This window comes from Onychostoma macrolepis, chromosome 05 (assembly GCF_012432095.1).
Source record: "Onychostoma macrolepis isolate SWU-2019 chromosome 05, ASM1243209v1, whole genome shotgun sequence".
In the NCBI taxonomy this organism is placed as follows: domain Eukaryota; kingdom Metazoa; phylum Chordata; class Actinopteri; order Cypriniformes; family Cyprinidae; genus Onychostoma; species Onychostoma macrolepis.
The window spans coordinates 30,624,611-30,642,415 of NC_081159.1; the positions used below are offsets into that span (position 1 = coordinate 30,624,611).

The 17,805-nt window shown below is 39.0% G+C and overlaps 1 protein-coding gene across 1 annotated transcript in view; it reads left to right on the forward strand.

Annotated features, from left to right (window-relative positions):
• rwdd2b (RWD domain containing 2B) overlaps window positions 1-17,805 on the forward strand; it is a 75,511-nt gene that overhangs the window by 52,858 nt on the left and 4,848 nt on the right. The window contains exon 4 of the mRNA XM_058775198.1: window positions 11,036-11,401. Coding sequence (XP_058631181.1) covers window positions 11,036-11,401 — 366 coding nt within the window. The remainder of the gene's footprint in view (window positions 1-11,035; window positions 11,402-17,805) is intronic.

The window sequence follows — 17,805 nt, forward strand, 5'->3', positions numbered from 1 at the left end:
AAGATAACAATAGTGATGTCTTGCCTTTGGCAAGCACCACTAATAATAAGTTTAAGACGGATTTCTCAAGCCAACTTAATTAGGTAGGAAATGTGCATATTTTTATATCTACACCTGCCACAGTGTTTTCCTCTTTGAGTGTGTCCAAAATGGTGATAAGGAGGGAGAAGGGGGTGGGTCTTAATCTTAGCACTCAGCATACCCGGTTAAAAAAAGTCACTGCTCGCCACTGATATTTGTGACTATATATCGCGTTACAAAATGTGAATGTTAAAAACTGATCACTATGTATTAAGATAAGTTTTCAGTGATCCAGTCACAAGTGGTCAGTCAAGAGGCATTACCATTTCCACCTGGTATCAGCAAACATTTCAAACAGCAGCCTGCTATTTCTCATTAAAAGTATATTGAGCTGCAAAAGAGACACTGTTCCCTAGGTGGCTTTCTGACTTCCTCTACACAGTCCGAGCAGAATGCAGAATAGCAAATTATACATTGGGCTTTGGAGGTTCACCTAAACAGGGAAATACACACAAACATGTCAAACTGCCATAATTTTGGGTGTGGTGTTGGACAGTGCCATAAAGCTTGATAGACAAGTCAAGTCAAGTCAAGCTTTTATCAGTTGCGAACCCTGCTAAAAATGAAGTCCTTTCTTTCTTTTACTAACTTTGAAAGAGTAATCCATGCTTTTATCACCACAAGGCTTGATTATTGTAACTCTCTTTATTTGGGGATCAGTCAATCTTCCGCCTTCAGATGGTTCAAAATGTGGCTGCAAGAGTTCGGACAGGAGCTCGAAAGAGTGACCATATTACCCCTATCCTTCAGTCGTTACATTGGTTACCTGTGTGCAACAGGATTAATTTGCTCTTACTGGTTTTTAAGTCTTTAAATGGTTTAGCACCCTCTTACCTCTCGGATGTGTTGATAGACCACCAACCTACAAGAGCTCTTAGGTCTGCCAACTTAAGGCTCTTAGTGATTCCTAGAACCAGACTCAAGTCTAGGGGTAATCGAGCATTTGCCGTAGCTGCTCCGAGACTTTGGAATAGTCTTCCTACAGAAATCAGAACAGCCTCTACACTACCCATTTTTAAATCCAGGTTAAAAACGTTTTTATTTGATCTGGCTTATTATTCGTGATTTGAATTTGCTCTGCCTTGTGTCTTGCAGTTTTATTTGTGACCTTGTCTTTGTTTTAATTCTGTTTGTGGTTACTTACTTTGTACAGCACACTGGTGTAGGATCTGTGCAGTAGTAGTAGTTGTGTTTAGTGGTGCTTTATAAATAAATTGAAATTGAAATAATTAATCATGTATTGCCAATATAAGATAAAAATGATTAACATGCGCAAGCATTGGCAGTTTCTATTTATAACACGTTTGCAGCATTGAGCAATGTAGCTAACCACAGACATATCTGTTGATGCCGGAACGCAATGGCAAATCAAAGGTGTTTAGGTTAGAATCCACTCACCGCTCAAAAGTTCTTGCGCAGTGCTGAAAATTGCGTGTTACGAATCTTCTCATTATAACACGAAGTGTAGACAATTACGGAAGATTCATCGTGCATATATTCATTGTGATAATAAAGGGAGCGCTGGTTGTATTCTGCCATGCCAAACCATGCACGCAAGCAGCCCATGCTTCCTTTTCTGTTAAAAATAACAGTGAACAGTGGTTTGTGAATGTTGATGCTTAGCCTACATAATTTTATCAGGAGCGCTGCAGCAGTCTTTAGGCCCACCCCAAATGCTCTCGTTGGTTGACACTCGTGATGACGCTCACCCCAAGCCAGTATTGATCAACATCCCACCCCTCTTGTGACCCATGGTTTGTCTGTATGTGTATTCAGAGCCAGTGAGCAACGGACTTTCCAAATAATAAGAATTTTTTTAAAAAACTGCATTAATTACTTAATGTGTTAACGCGATAACTTACCCATATATATATACACACACACACACAGTGGGGCAAAAAAGTATTTAGTCAGCCACCAATTGTGCAAGTTCTCCCACTTAAAAAGATGAGAGAGGCCTGTAATTTTCATCATAGGTATACTAAAATGAGAAAAAAAAATCCAGAAAATCACATTGTAGGATTTTTAAAGAATTAATTGGTAAATTCCTTGGTAAAATAAGTATTTGGTCACCTACAAACAAGCAAGATTTCTGGCTCTCACAGACCTGTAACTTCTTCTTTAAGAGGCTCCTCTGTCCTCCACTTGTTACCTGTATTAATGGCATCTGTTTGAACTTGTTATCAGTATAAAAGACACCTGTCCAGAACCTCAAACAGTCCAACTCCAAACTCCACCATGGCCAAGACCAAAGAGCTGTCAAAGGACACCATAAACAAAATTGTAGACCTGCACCAGGCTGGGAAGACTGAATCTGCAATAGGTAAGCAGCTTGGTGTGAAGAAATCAACTGTGGGAGCAATTATTAGAAAATGGAAGACATACAAGACCACTGATAATCTCCCTCAATCTGGGGCTCCACACAAGATCTCACCCCGTGGGGTTAAAATGATCACAAGAACTGTGAGCAAAAATCCCAGAACCACATGGGGGGACCTAGTGAATGACCTGCAGAGAGCTGGGACCAAAGTAACAAAGGCCTCAAATCCTGCAGTGCCAGACGTGTCCCCTGCTTAAGCCAGTACATGTCTGGGCCGTCTGAAGTTTGCTAGAGAGCATTTGGATGATCCAGAAGAGGATTGGGAGAATGTCATATGGTCAGATGAAACCAAAATAGAACTTTTGGTAAAAACTCAACTTGTCGTGTTTGGAGGAGAAAGAATGCTGAGTTGCATCCAAAGAACACCATACCTACTGTGAATCATGGGGGTGGAAACATCATGCTTTGGGGCTGTTTTTCTGCAAAGGGACCAGGACGACTGATCCGTGTAAACGAAAGAATGAATGGGGCCATGTATCGTGATATTTTGAGTGAAAACCTCCTTCCATCAGCAAGGGCATTGAAGATGAAACGTGGCTGGGTCTTTCAGCATGACAATGATCCCAAACACACCACCCGGCAACGAAGGAGTGGCTTCAGAAGAAGCATTTCAAGGTCCTGGAGTGGCCTAGCCAGTCTCCAGATCTCAACCCCATCGAAAATCTTTGGAGGGAGTTGAAAGTCCGTGTTGTCCAGCGACAGCCCCAAAACATTACTGCTCTAGAGGAGATCTGCATGGAGGAATGGGCCAAAATACCAGCAACAGTGTGTGAAGACTTACAGAAAACGTTTGACCTCTGTCATTGCCAACAAAGGGTATATAACAAAGTATTGAGATTAAATTTTGTTATTGACCAAATACTTATTTTCCATCATAATTTGCAAATAAATTCTTTAAAAATCCTACAATGTGATTTTCTGGATTTTTTTTTTTTTTTTTTTTCTCATTTTGTCTCTCATAGTTGAGGTATACCTATGTTGAAAATTACAGGTCTCTCTCATCTTTTTAAGTGGGAGAACTTGCACAATTGGTGGCTGACTAAATACTTTTTTGCCCCACTGTATATGTGTGTGTGTATGTATATGCATATATATTACATATGTATATGTAATGCTTTAGATTACAGCCCGCAATGAACTGTGTAATTAAACAGAATTTACAGCATACCTATTTGTAACTATAGAGTGCATCCACAGTACCTACTCGTAGGTATAAGGGAACAGTATGCAACATTTGGGGAATGAGGGGGTAATAACCTGCAAAATTATAAAGCATTTATACTGTAAGTATTTTATACATAAAGGGCACCTGTTCTGAAATTACGTGGTATGTATGACACAGACCGCAATCTTCCGCATAAGCATTACTTGCAGCTTAATGTACGTGTAGGTAAAACAGAAATGTTTGGCAGATAAGAGGGTAATGACTTGGAAAATTAAAGTATTCATACTGTTAGTATTTCATAATTAAAGTGTAACTATTCTAAGATTATGTGGTATGCATGACCTACTGTGTTAGGCAACAATATTATGATTTAGAACAAGTTGCCTTATTGTAATAACACAAAATATATGATGCAGTATATTTTTACTCTACATATTGGGTACTTATTGTATTATTACAACATACAGTGGGTACGGAAAGTATTCAGACCCCCTTAAATTTTTCACTTTTTGTTATATTGCAGCCATTTGCTAAAATCATTTAAGTTCATTTTTTTCCCTCATTAATGTACACACAGCACCCCATATTGACAGAAAAACACAGAATTGTTGACATTTTTGCAGATTTATTAAAAAAGAAAAACTGAAATATCACATGGTCCTAAGTATTCAGCGGGCTGTAATTTAAAGTGATCCCTTGTTACCTTCTTGTTACTTGTAGTTACTGTGTGAGTGTAACATCTGCTGGTGCTTTTTAACCCTTTTGTTCTATGTAGTTACAGGGTAAGTGGCTACAACAAATTGCTTAATAGTTGTTTAGTACAGTAGGTCATACATACATACCAGGTTATAACAGTAAACATAATGGGCTGTTTTGTTTAATTTAAATATTGTAAAAATTTACTATACTGCTGGGTTAAATTAACCCAAAATGGGTTTTTAAATTAAAATCACACGCAATACGACAACAGTAACAACACGGGCAACATATAATTAAAGGTGAAAATGTATTACACCAGAAATGGACAAAAATATAAGCAAACGAAAAACTGTATATAGGCCTACATGAAAACTGCAGAAAAAAGCAAAGCAACTCCATACTTATACAGCTTATACAGTTAAACCAAATTCTTTTGAAAAGTTTAATATTGGATAAATTATGTTTAAGAACAAATACAAGATTTTGTTCAATTTGTTCATGTTTTTTACCCACTGATGAATAAACTTCTATGGCCAAACCATCAGGCCAAGAAACACACAGGCTCAAAGCCTGTAATAAACACTGAAAGTAAAGATTAAACTGTGTATTATAGTGAATCGACAGGACTTTACTGGTCTTTGATTTTACCGTTTTGATCCACTTCCCAGCTTTACCCAGCTTTTAGTCAACGATCAATGTTGTGAGAATACTCAGACAAAACCCTTCAGTTTTAAAAGAATACATTCCAGTCAGTTTCAAATATCTCTCTCCTCTTCGCTTCGATTAGTTTTCTTCTATTTTCGACACATATTTCTGTTGCAAACACGGATAGACGTTTCAAGTGCCATTCCAGCTGTTTCCAGTTCCTGCTCACCACATTCACTGGTCCAGTTTTAAACGATCACACACTCCAGACAGTTTCAAAGTTGTCCCTGGTCTTTTCCACACATATTCCTATCTTAAGCACCGCACATACGGATTTCAGCATACACAGAACCGATTGTGTTTGAACTCACAAGACTTGCTGCATGCTCTCTTCACTTCCTCCACATTCCCAGCACCATTGGGTTACTTTATTACTGTGAGTGTTTGGATTGAAACAATCAAAAAGAAAAAGTTTTTTTTTTTTTAAGGTACACAGTGTAGGCTGTGTTTTTGCTAAATCGTTTGCAAATATAAGATAAGATTGTTGTTTAGCATAGTAGGTAGGGGTGTAACGGTACACGTATTCGTACGGAACCATTTCGGTATGGGTCTTCCAGTTCGGTACGCATGTGTACCAAACAAATACAGTATTTTTTATTTTTTTCAGGAAATTCAAAATAAATGGTGTTTTGACAGTCTTTGTGGCATGACAGATCATGATTGTATAAATGCCTTGGAGAGCCGCTTCTGGTATGGTTCAGAAACGTGCTATACCCAACACAAGCATTGACTCCAGCGGCGGCTATCAGCTCTGGTTCCCGTATCTGAGCCGTGACGTGTCGCAGACTTGTGCAGAGGGGAGCGAGAGTGAACGCGATCATTCCTTCCTCTGTACTAGTTTTAACGCGAATAGACATGACTGAACATTTCATGCCTCATGTAATTGCTCAATCAGTGTTTCAACCGCAGAAAGACGTCAACAAAACAGCGTGGGAATAAAATGCCACGTTGCATTTCATTTACCTCAGCAAGTCAGTGTCCACAGCTCGTTAGTTCACTAGAGAAATGAAGTCTAGAGAGGAGCATTTTGTGAAATATTACACCATATACATTAGGGATGGGACATGATATCGATGATATCGCGATCCTTCTCCATGCGATACGAGAATCGATATCTGGCGCCAAATATCGATATTTTAATTAATACAATAAGGTGCTCTAAATAGATTTCCCTCACAGTGTCTAAAAATGCGTGGAAATCGCGGCTGCGCCATTTCCAGCTTCTGTCCAAAAGCGCTCTGACTCTGAGCAAGTTCCATGAACCGCGTTCTCTATATGAAGATGGGGAAGCACGAGGAACCGAAGGATAAACAGATTTCCAGCCACTGTATTAGCTTTACTGCTCTCTCTCTCTCTCTCTCATATATATATATATATATATATATATATATATATATATATATATAATGTTTGTTTATGAAGATGAAAACTAAAAACTGCCCAGGAACAGCTATCAGCGTGGACCATAGGCACCGATCACGTTAATATTGCAGAGCGCATATTCAGTTCATGAGTAGCCTAACCTCTACTATATGAGTGAGAGAGAGCGCCGCCTCTCTCTCAGATATTACAAGTGCGCGTTATGCAGTGTGAACAGGGCACCGACCGGCAGAAACATAAATCTGCACCTATTTGGTGCAGATTTATGTTTCTGCCGGAGAACGAAACAAACCTTGTCAGAGCCACAATGTGGCGCAGAACTGTGCAGTGTGCTTGCCGCGCGTCTACATTTGAAATAACGAAGGAATCTGAGCGCGCAAAAGACGCGATGTGAACGGCTATTTCTTCGTGTGGGGCTCCGTTTTTATGATGAGAGGAGTAGAAAGGTTGAGAAAGCACTCCAGGTAAATTTTGAAATGTACCAGGTTTATATTATATCGATCTATCTATCTAGTTTTTTTTTCTTTCTGTTTGATAAGCAGTTAAATGTGTGTTGTTTACACACAGAGAAAAATAAAAGTTTAAGCTTTTAATAAGTCCAAGAATAAAATGATTAATTTAGTCTACTCAATGTTAAAATTGATTTACAGAACTTTTTTTTCCCCCCAGTTTTCTAACAGTTTGGACTTGAATAAAGAAAGAAAACTTGCACTTAACCTTATCACAGGCATTTTGTTAGACAGATATCGTGATGTATCATTATAGGATTTTCTAGAAATATATTGATTATCGCAGAATCGCTGTACCGTGATGATATCGTTATCGTCAGCCATGTATCGTGATTATATCGTATTGTGAGGTACCCTGCGATTCCCACCCCTAGTGTACATTATATTTTACTAAACCTGTTAGTCTTAATTATTTAATGTATGTTTAAATTAATCTTTTATGAAACATGCTATGACAGCCAGTGTGTAATTGAATATATTTTAACAAATAGCCTATAAATTGTATTATTTAAGTTAATTTAAAAACTGCATTATGCGCAATTTACATGTTTTCATACTTTTTTAAAAAAAAAATTTTTTAAGTTGAATGTTGGTCATCTATTTAAAAAATAAATAGTAATTAAATTTAAGTTTGGGTTAAGTTGTTAGGCCTATTTGGAACCTTAAAATGTAAAAGGGCTCCCTATAGTTTTAAGCATGCTGAGGTAGATTTTTATCACTAATAAAATGTAAATTATAACTGAATGCATTTAAAGAGAGAACAACTTTTGAGAGTAAACCACTGTTTATTTTTTTTTTTTAAGTTTAGTTCCCCCCTGCTGTACCAAAATCATACCGAACCGTGACGTTAAAACCGAGGTACATACAGAAACATCATATTTGTGTACTATTACACCCCTAATAGTAGGTCATACATACCACGTAATATTAGAATAGGTTCCCCTTAGTTTCAAAATACTTACAGTATAAATGATTTGTAATTTTCCAGGTTGTTACCCCTTTATTCCACAAACTTATAGAACCTTTTTGTGCCGACATCACGCTTACGTCACAGCGGTAGCTGAAGGCAAAACAAAGGGAAAACTGGAGGCAGCCAATTCAAACTAGCACAGATTCGGCTACATAAGGAGCTTAAAACATCATCTTGTTGTGATGTTGGGTGCCAGAATCGACGTAGTACAGGCTCCAATTTGAAATTTTATTGCATACCTGCTGCCACTCCCAGACAAAAAAAAACGATGACAGCTGTGGTTACATGCGATAAAAAGAGCGGACTGGACAGAAACTATCGTCAAAAATGCTCTCGTTTGCAGCGCAAACTTCTTATCAGAAAAGGTTAAATAAAGTATTGTCTTTTGTTGTTATGGATTATGGTTTGTGTTGTGTGTCTAAAGGTTTCTTATGCGTTTCACGACTTTGTCATGTATGAAATGTCTGTGTGCATGTGTGGAAAACAACAAACTGACAATTTATATGCTTAATCATCTGTAATATACATCGTCATTGATAGTGGCTGGTAAGAAAGAATAATCAAAGACAGAAAGTTCAAAATTAGTTTCTGGAATTTTTATTTCTAGAAAATATTCACATTTTACTTTAAATGTACTGTATGTAAAGTATTGTAAAGGTACTGTACTCTAACTTAACTTACATAATTTACAGGATGTATATACTTTAAAATAACTATTTGGCCATTACGTGATACATACATCTTCAAATAATATATCCATCACATTGAATGTTTAACTTACTTTTTGTATTTGGGCCCAGTTTACTCATGTAGCTGTAAAAATAGTTGCCTGCTGAAATTGAAATATATATATATATATATATATATATATATATATATATATATATATATATATATATACATCTTCATGACTAGATAGTGAGTTTCTCTTTACTGCACATTAGGTTTCTCTATAGATGTGAGTCACTCAACCAGAGGTAATCCTGGCAGATCGTCCATCCTTTGAGTGAGTACAGGTCGACCAATCTGGTTTCGTCCGTTAAAGTTAACTTATTTAAATAACAGTCACGGTCCTGCACAGTGAGTGATCTTACATACGCAGGTGAAATCATATTTTCTCCAGGAATTGTTAAAAACAACCTAACAAACTTCATAGCTAGCGTTAGTGAAGCGGTCAGTGGAATCTTTCTGCCTCCACCTAAGCTCCGCCCACAGAAAAAAAGGTTCTATATTATTAAGTTAAGCATATTATTCCCTTATACCTACACGGAGGTACTGAATAGGTACACTATAATTACAAAATGTTACACTGTAAATTCAGTTTACTTACGCTGTACATTGCGGGCTGTAATCTAAAACATTACCATATATACAGTATATGTATATATATATATATATATATATATATATATATATATATATATATATATATATATATATGCATATGTATATATTCCATGATTGGCTGGCAGGTATGCAGTAAAACCGTTTAATGCACAGGTAGTTCCAAGTCAGTTTAATCACCGTTCCATAGTAATGCGCTGCTTTAATTGATGCACACTAACCAACACACATCACACACACACGCACGGAGAGAGAGATCACAGATTGCGCTGCACACACACATAAACTTGTTGTTAATGCTTCCCTGCGATTTTTATTAAAATAGCCTAGATACTAGATCCCTACATTATATTTCCCAGCAAAGAGGTGATAAAATTGCTGTAGAGAGTTGTTTGTAGAGAGACGCGCAGACGCAGCAAGCAGGTACACACAACGGTCATCCAGTGTTAATTTCGTCGACGAAGACGAAATATATTCGTCAACGAACCTTTTTTCTGTGACTAAGACTAGACGTTGACGAGCTAAAATTAATATCTGATGATAAAAACTATGACGAAATTTATGCCGTGTCTTCATTAACAAGACGAGACGGGACTAAAATGTTATTTGAGGTCTACTGGACATTCAAAATACATCCTATAGGCTAAGTATTGTCTTTCAAAATGTGTGTCTCTGTCATTGGATTGCAATCAGATGAAGGGCGTTTGTATAGTCTCAGTATGGCAGCCGCAGCAGACAGATAGGTTATCAAAACGCGAACTAGAGATCTGAAACAATAGCCTCAGCACCCGAAGGGATAGGGTGACCAGACGTCCCGTTTTTCCCGGGAGTCACAGTTCGTTGTCGATTAACTTAAAGTTAGTGACGGCGGGATAGGCGGAATCGCGCTGATAGAAGCGCTCTCTCTCGCGCACGCTCCACTTCTTCAGTTCTCATACAGCGCGCGATCAGTTCTCGGTGCTCAAATACACACACAGCAGTTCAAATGTCTATTGTGTAAAGTAATCTCACGTAAATACAGTCAGTTATGGCTTAAGTGAGCATAAACAGGTGGGTGAAAACAGAAAGGTGTGTCAGTATTACATTCATGCCTTCCGTCTTAAAGGGACAGCATTCCTATCCGTGTCATAAATGTTAACCAACAAAATATGTTAAATAAATGTATAATTAAGTAAAGCTACTGTATCTGAAAAATGAGTTTAATTTGTATCTCTACCAAAAAAATACAATTTATTCCAGTTTTTCCAAATTCAATCCTTGATTCAAATTTCTCATACGTTTAATTGATTTGGTCTAAAGAGAGAATAATTGATGCCTATTTTTGTTTGAATACTACATATAAAATAGCTACCAAAATAAATGTTGTTAACGGCACTTTGACTAAAAGTAATGACTAAAAGTTGACAAAAATACAATGAATTTTCGTCGACTAAAGCTAGACTAAAACTAGCTTTTAAGACTATTAAGCATTTTCGTCTCAAGATACAAGACTAAGACTAAATCAAAAATGCCTGCCAAAATTAACACTGCGGCCATCTCTCTCTCTCTTAGAAAATTTTATATTTCTATTCTGGTGTCACCATTGCCATGCACATTGGGGTAAAAAGGCCAATCCCTAGTCTATCCAAGTTCACCCCTGAGACTTTCTATGACAATTTAATACCAGTCCTAAAAGGTTCAAAAGGGATCAAATAAAGTGCTATAAATTATCTGAATTTCCATTAGGATCCAAGTGATTACAGATGTTTAAGTTCAGTTTCTTCAACATTTTTATTAAGATAATATTTTTATGCCCTTTTCAGATGTTCAGTGCTCACTAGATCACAGCAGATGATGCTTCACTCCAACCTCAACATCTACCTTTCTGAAAACTGCAGTGGTGATGTGTGTATTCTTTCAGCTGTGCAGTGGATCAATGACCATGCACAAACATATATCACAAAAAGTGTTCCTGTCAGCGATCCCAAGAAGGAAGAAGTTTTGATGCAGTCAAAAGAGATTTTCACTAGACTTTGGATTTATAGCCATCACATCTACAATAAGATCAAGAGGAAGAACATTCTGGAATGGGCAAGTGAGCTGAACCTTTCTGGGTTCAGTATGCCAGGAAAGCCTGGTATTGTGTGTGTGGAGGGTCTGCAGTCTGCTTGCAATGAGTTCTGGGCCAGGTATGTAAAAAAAAAAAAAAAAGAAATTCAACTAAATTGTGTCCACACTTATTCTCTTGTGAAATGCTTTCAAAGACCTTTACTCAGTGGCTCACAGTGCTACAGTTAAATATATGTATCACTGTGTAAATGCACAGTACCACACCACATCCATTTGGGCACATACCCCTCAAAGTTTTAAGTAAAATGGTTTATGAAAACTTCTAAAAGACAAAAAATATTAATGTAGCAGATGTAGCATTTAAAGGTGCACTAAGCAATATCACTGTTGGGGAAAGTTACTTTTTATGGAAAGAAATGCGTTAGGTTACTTTTGAGCTACTTTTTAAATATGGGCATGGCTTACTTTGTTTTTGATTAAAAAAAAAATCTTCTGTTACAAATGTAAAAGCCTTTAACAACAAAAGTGAAATTAATTCGCTTCAGGCTTAAAGAAATGTAAATTCACATCTGTACAGTAGAGGGCACAGCTCAAACAAATTGCATGAAGAATATGATACAGGAGAAGAAAGGTCAACACTTTTTTTTCTTTTTTTACATACAAGTACAAGGCAAAATGTACAAAGCAGATATAAGGCAATGTTGTACAGTTTAGAGCATGTAAGACAGAACAACAACAAAACATAAAATGAACATAAACATCAATATGAACAAAAACTACAATAAAATAAAATAGGAATATAGTGTGTCAATAATGTAAAATGACAAGATTAAACACTCAATTTTCAGTTAAAGGCATTTCATCGTTGAATTCAGTGATGTCATTGCACAGATACTATTTAAACTGAACTGAGTTGGACAATCAAGTCGATCAAGTGATATCGCTGGAAATTAAGTGTCCCCAACTAAGCAAGCCAGAGGCGACAGCGGCAAGGAACCAAAACTCCATCGGTCACAGAATGGAGAAAAAAACCTTGGGAGAAACCAGGCTCAATCGGGGGGCCACTTCTCCTCTGGCCAGACGAACCAGCAGTTCAATTCCAACTGCAGCAAAGTCAGATTGTGTAGAGGACTCATCTGGTTCCCCAGGTCTTGTCCCGATGGCCGTCTAGGTGACGAGGTTTTCACTGGGGATCTGTCTCTGGGGCTCATCTAGGTGTCCTGATCTCCGCTGACATTCAGGGCTGTTGAGGTCATCTCTAGGTGCTGATCCACCATCTGATCTGGATACGGACTGGATCCGGGTGACTGCAGTGACCATCTGATCTGGATACGGACTGGATCGGGTGACTGCAGTGACCATCTGATCTGGATACGGACTGGATCGGGTGGCTACGGTGATCTCGGAATAAGAAACAGACTGATATTAGCGTAGATGCCATTCTTCTTACGATGTAACAAGTATATCAGGTGTTATGGGAAGTGTTCCCAGTTCTGGTTGACCTAATTAATGCAGCCTAACAATCCTTTAATGGATTTGAATATTAGAAGCATATTAGTGTGTTATGTGTACGCAAGGTTAAAGAGATGGGTCTTTAATCTAGATTTAAACTGACAGAGTGTGTCTGCCTCCCGAACAGTGTTAGGAAGATTGTTCCAGAGTTTGGGCGCTAAATAGGAAAAAGGATCTGCCGCCCGCAGTTGATTTTGATATTCTAGGTATTATCAAATGGCCAGAGTTTTGAGAACGCAGTGGAGGACTATAATGCGATAAGAGCTCGCTCAAGTACTGAGGAGCTAAACCATTTAGGGCTTTATAAGTAATTAACAAGATTTTAAAATCTATACGATGTTTAATAGGGAGCCAGTGCAGTGTTGACAGAACCAGGCTAATGTGGTCATACTTCCTGGTTCTAGTAAGGACTCTAGCTGCTGAATTTTGGACCATCTGGAGTTTGTTTATTAAGCGTGCAGAACAACCACCCAATAAAGCATTACAATTATCTAACCTTGAGGTCATAAATGCATGAATTAACATTTCTGCATTTGACATTTCACATAGGTCTCAATTTAGATATATTTTTAAGATGAAAAAATGCAGTTTTACAAATGCTAGAAACGTGGCTGTCAATGGAAAGATTGCTATCAAATAGCACACCTAGGTTCGTAACTGATGACGAAGAATTTACAGAGCAGCCATCAAGTGTTAGACAGTGTTCTAAGTTATTACATGTGGGGGTTTTAGGTCCGATAATTAACACCTCTGTTTTTTCAGAATTTAGCAGTAAGAAATTACTCATCATCCAGTTTTTTTATATCGACTATGGATTCCAGATATAACAGTTTGCTAAGATAATTAACAGATTAATGATGTAATTTTGTTTATCAGAAAAATATGGGTTTTGAAAAAAAAAAAAAGTAAAATATCACGAGGTTCTAAATTAAGGGCTGTGTTTATTTTATTTTTTTTGTTTGTTTTTTGTTATGTCTATCTTAAAGGTGGGGTAAGTGATTTCTGGAAGCCAATGTTGATATTTGAAATCACCAAAACAAACACGCCCCAACCCCAAAAGGGTCTCACTCCTATTTTGATAACTCTGCCCATACATACTATGCAGCCCAGGCAACGATTAGTTCTGTGAAACAAAGTAAAACCAATGTTTACACCGTGTCTACACCGGACGCGAGCGGCGTGCTAAAATACTGTAGACAGAAGAGAAGAGAAGAACCAAAGCAACCTCGGCGTCCGATCGCAGGCCTTCCACTCCTTGAGTTCTCTGCAGCGCTGGAAAGCTGATCCGATATTTACACGGGTCCTACTTCGTACCTTATCATTCCGCAGACGTTTTTCTTTTGTTTTTTATCCGCCATCTCTATCTTTCTGTCGCTCGGCTGTTCACTGTACACACTTTGCTCCACATCATGAGTAGACACGCCCCTTACTGCTGATTGTCTACAAGTTTGTCTTGGTACTCAGCCCCGACTAAAGCGTTTTTGAAAAATTACATACTCCACCTTTAAAGTCAACCCAAAATGAAATGCACTGCTCCAAAAAAATTAAAGGAACACTTTTTAATCAGAGTATAGCATCAAGTCAATCAAACTCCTGGGACATTGATTAACAACCCCCTCTGCTAATTAACTGACCAGATCAGTTTCAGCTGCTTTGGTGTAATTTAAATTAACAACAGGTGCACTAGATGGGCAACGAGATGACCCCCAAAACAGGAATGGTTGTACAGGTGGAGGCCACTGACATTTTTTTCCCCCTACTTATCTTTTTGGACTGTTTTTCACTAGTTTTGCATTTGTCTAGGGTCAGTGTCAGTACTGGTAGCATGAGGCGATACCTGGACCCTACAGAGGTTGCACAGGCAGTCCAACTCCTCCAGGATGTCACATCAGTACGTGCCATTGCCAGAAGGTTTGCTGTGTCTCATGGAGGAGATTCTAGGAGAAAGGCAGTTACTCTAGGCGAGCAGGGCAGGGCCTTTGTGCAAGGAGGAACAGGATGAGCACTGCCAGAGCCTTACAAAATGACCTCCAGCAGGCCACTGGTGTGAATGTCTCTGACCAATTAGAAACGGACTTCTTGAGGGTGGACTGAGGGCCTGACGTCCTTTTGTGGGCCCTGTGCTCACTGCCCGGCACCGTGGAGTTCGATTGGCATTTGCCATTGAACACCAGAATTGGCAGGTCCACCACTGGCGCACTGTGCTTTTCACAGATGAGAGCAGGTTCACCCTGAGCACATGTGACAGACGTGAAAGGGTCTGGAGAAGCCGTGGAGAGCATTATGCTGCCTGTAACATCTTTCAACATGTTGCAGTTCTGGAAAATGGTGGCGCTGGAGACTAAATGATTCCTGATGGTTTCACACCTAATTCTTCACCTTAATTCTTAATTCTTTTGCAGTTAACGTGTCTTTTCTTCTCCACCTGTTTTTTTCTGACCCTTCTGACCCAATGAGCATTACGCTGCCCAATGGTCATGCCCTTAACTTTGCTAATTCTATTATTGCACTAGTATTGCATCCTTCTCATGGACATGAGTTCATGACTGAGTTCAATCTCTTTTTTGGCTCATTTTATTTGTAAAAGAAAACCTGCCTAATAATTCAGCACACCTGAAATAAGGAGTTTTTTTACTTTCAGCCTTCATGGACAATTATATATCACTTAGAAATGATTAAATACAAAATCAATAGTAGTTATTAAGATTGATGTGGTTTGGAATTGGTAAAATGTTCTTGGAAAAAATATGACCAGAATATCAACTTGCCTAATAATTCTGCACACAGTGTATATATATATATATATATATATATATATATATATATATATATATATATATATGTATATGTATGTATATGTATGTATATATATGTGTATGTATGTATATGTATGTATATACTGAACAAATTTATAAACGCAACACTTTTGTTCTTGCCCCTATTTTTCATGAGCTGAACTCAAAGATCTAAGACTTTTTCTATGTAAACAAAAGGCCTATTTCTCTCAAATATTGTTCCTAAATCTGTGTTAGTCTTAATCTTCTCCTTTGCCGAGATAATCCATCCAGGTGTGGCATATCAAGATGCTGATTAGACAGAATGATTATGGCACAGGTGTACCTTAGGCTGGCCACAATAAAAGGCCACTCTAAAATGTGCAGTTTTATCACACAGCACAATGCCACAGATGTCGCAAGTTTTGAGGGAGCGTGCAATTGGCATGCTGACTGCAGGAATGTCCATCAGAGTTGTTGCCCGTGAATTGAATGTTCTTTTCTCTACCATAAGCCGTCTCCAAAGGCGTTTCAAAGAATTTGGCAGTACATCCAACCGGCCTCACAACCGCAAACCACGTGTAACCACACCAGCCCAGGACCTCCACATCCAGCATCTTGACCTCCAAGATCATCTGAGACCAGCCACCCGGACAGCTGCTGCAACAATCGGTTTGCATAACCAAAGAATTTCTGCACAAACTGTCAGAAACCATCTCAGGGAAGCTCATCTGCATGCTCGTCATCCTCATCGGGTTCTCGACCTGACTGCAGTTCGTTGTCGTAACCGACTTGAGTGGGAGAGGTGTTCTCTTCATTGATGAATCCCGGTTTTCACTGTACAGGGCAGATGGCAGACAGCGTGTATGGCGTCGTGTGGGTGAGCGGTTTGCTGATGTCAATGTTGTGGATCGAGTGGCCCATGGTGGCGGTGGGGTTATGGTATGGGCAGGCGTATGTTATGGACAACGAACACAGGTGCATTTTATTGATGGCATTTTGAATGCACTGAGATACCGTGACGAGATCCTGAGGCCCGCTGTTGTGCCATTCATCCACGACCATCACCTCATGTTGCAGCATGATAATGTATGGCCCTATGTTGCAAGGATCTGTACACAATTCCTGGAAGCTGAAAACATCCCAGTTCTTGCATGGCCAGCATACTCACCGGACATGTCACCCATTGAGCATGTTTGGGATGCTCTGGATCGGCGTATACGACAGCGTGTTCCAGTTCCTGCCAATATCCAGAAACTTTGCACAGCCATTCAAGAGGAGTGGACCAGTATTCCACAGGCCACAGTCAACAACTTGACCCGAGGAAATTGGGTGATGGCTTACATGGAGCTTGGCCTGTATACCCAGGAGATTCCACACTTCCTGCATGACCTCGGCGGTGAAGTGGGTTCCTCGGTCAGAGTTGACTCTTAAAGGTAGTCCGAACCATGAGAAGATGTGGTTCATTAACAGGCAGGCTGTCGTTTCTGCTGTATCATTGGAAAAAGGTTCAAGGTCATTCACACCAATGATCATGTCGCGTTCAGTGACAATGGCATCGCCTGCTTGGAAGAGTTCCTGGTGCTTGACAGGCTTATTGTTAGCTGTCTTGAATCCATTCTGTTTCCATCCAGCTAAATGGCATGTGACGCTTAGATGGTTGTAGTTCGAGTCGGTACAGATGAGGAGTTCTTTGATGTTGTGGGAAGCAGCCAGTTGTAGGGTGATGAGGATGGCCGAGTGAGGGCGTAAGTTGAATTGTTGTGGTGGGCAAGGGTCGTTGTTAAGCCAGACCACTCCCGCTCCCTCTTTCAGGTTGCCCTTGTGATTGTAGGAGCAGCCATTTCGCTACTCCTCCTTCAAAATTAATCCAATTCTTCCCAAAATTGGCTCAGATGATCTTTGGACTGAGCCGCACAGAAATGACTGAACAGATTTTTTTTTATTCATCTTTGTTCAAAAGTTATCATGTTGTGAACTTAACGAGGTTGACCCAAAATTGGTTCAGAGGCTGTATCTCGGCCAAACTTTGATCAATCTACACAAAACGTGGTACGCTTCGTCAACACCATGATCTGAGGATCCATGCCAAAGTTGGGAACAGCGTCACCTATGGGTCGTGAGATACCAAAAATGCTCATTTTCGCGTATAACTTTTGAACAGTCAATCAGAAAATTATAAACTTGATGTATATGGATTCCTTGGGTCATGCCGAATTTTGGACCTTGTTTCTGTC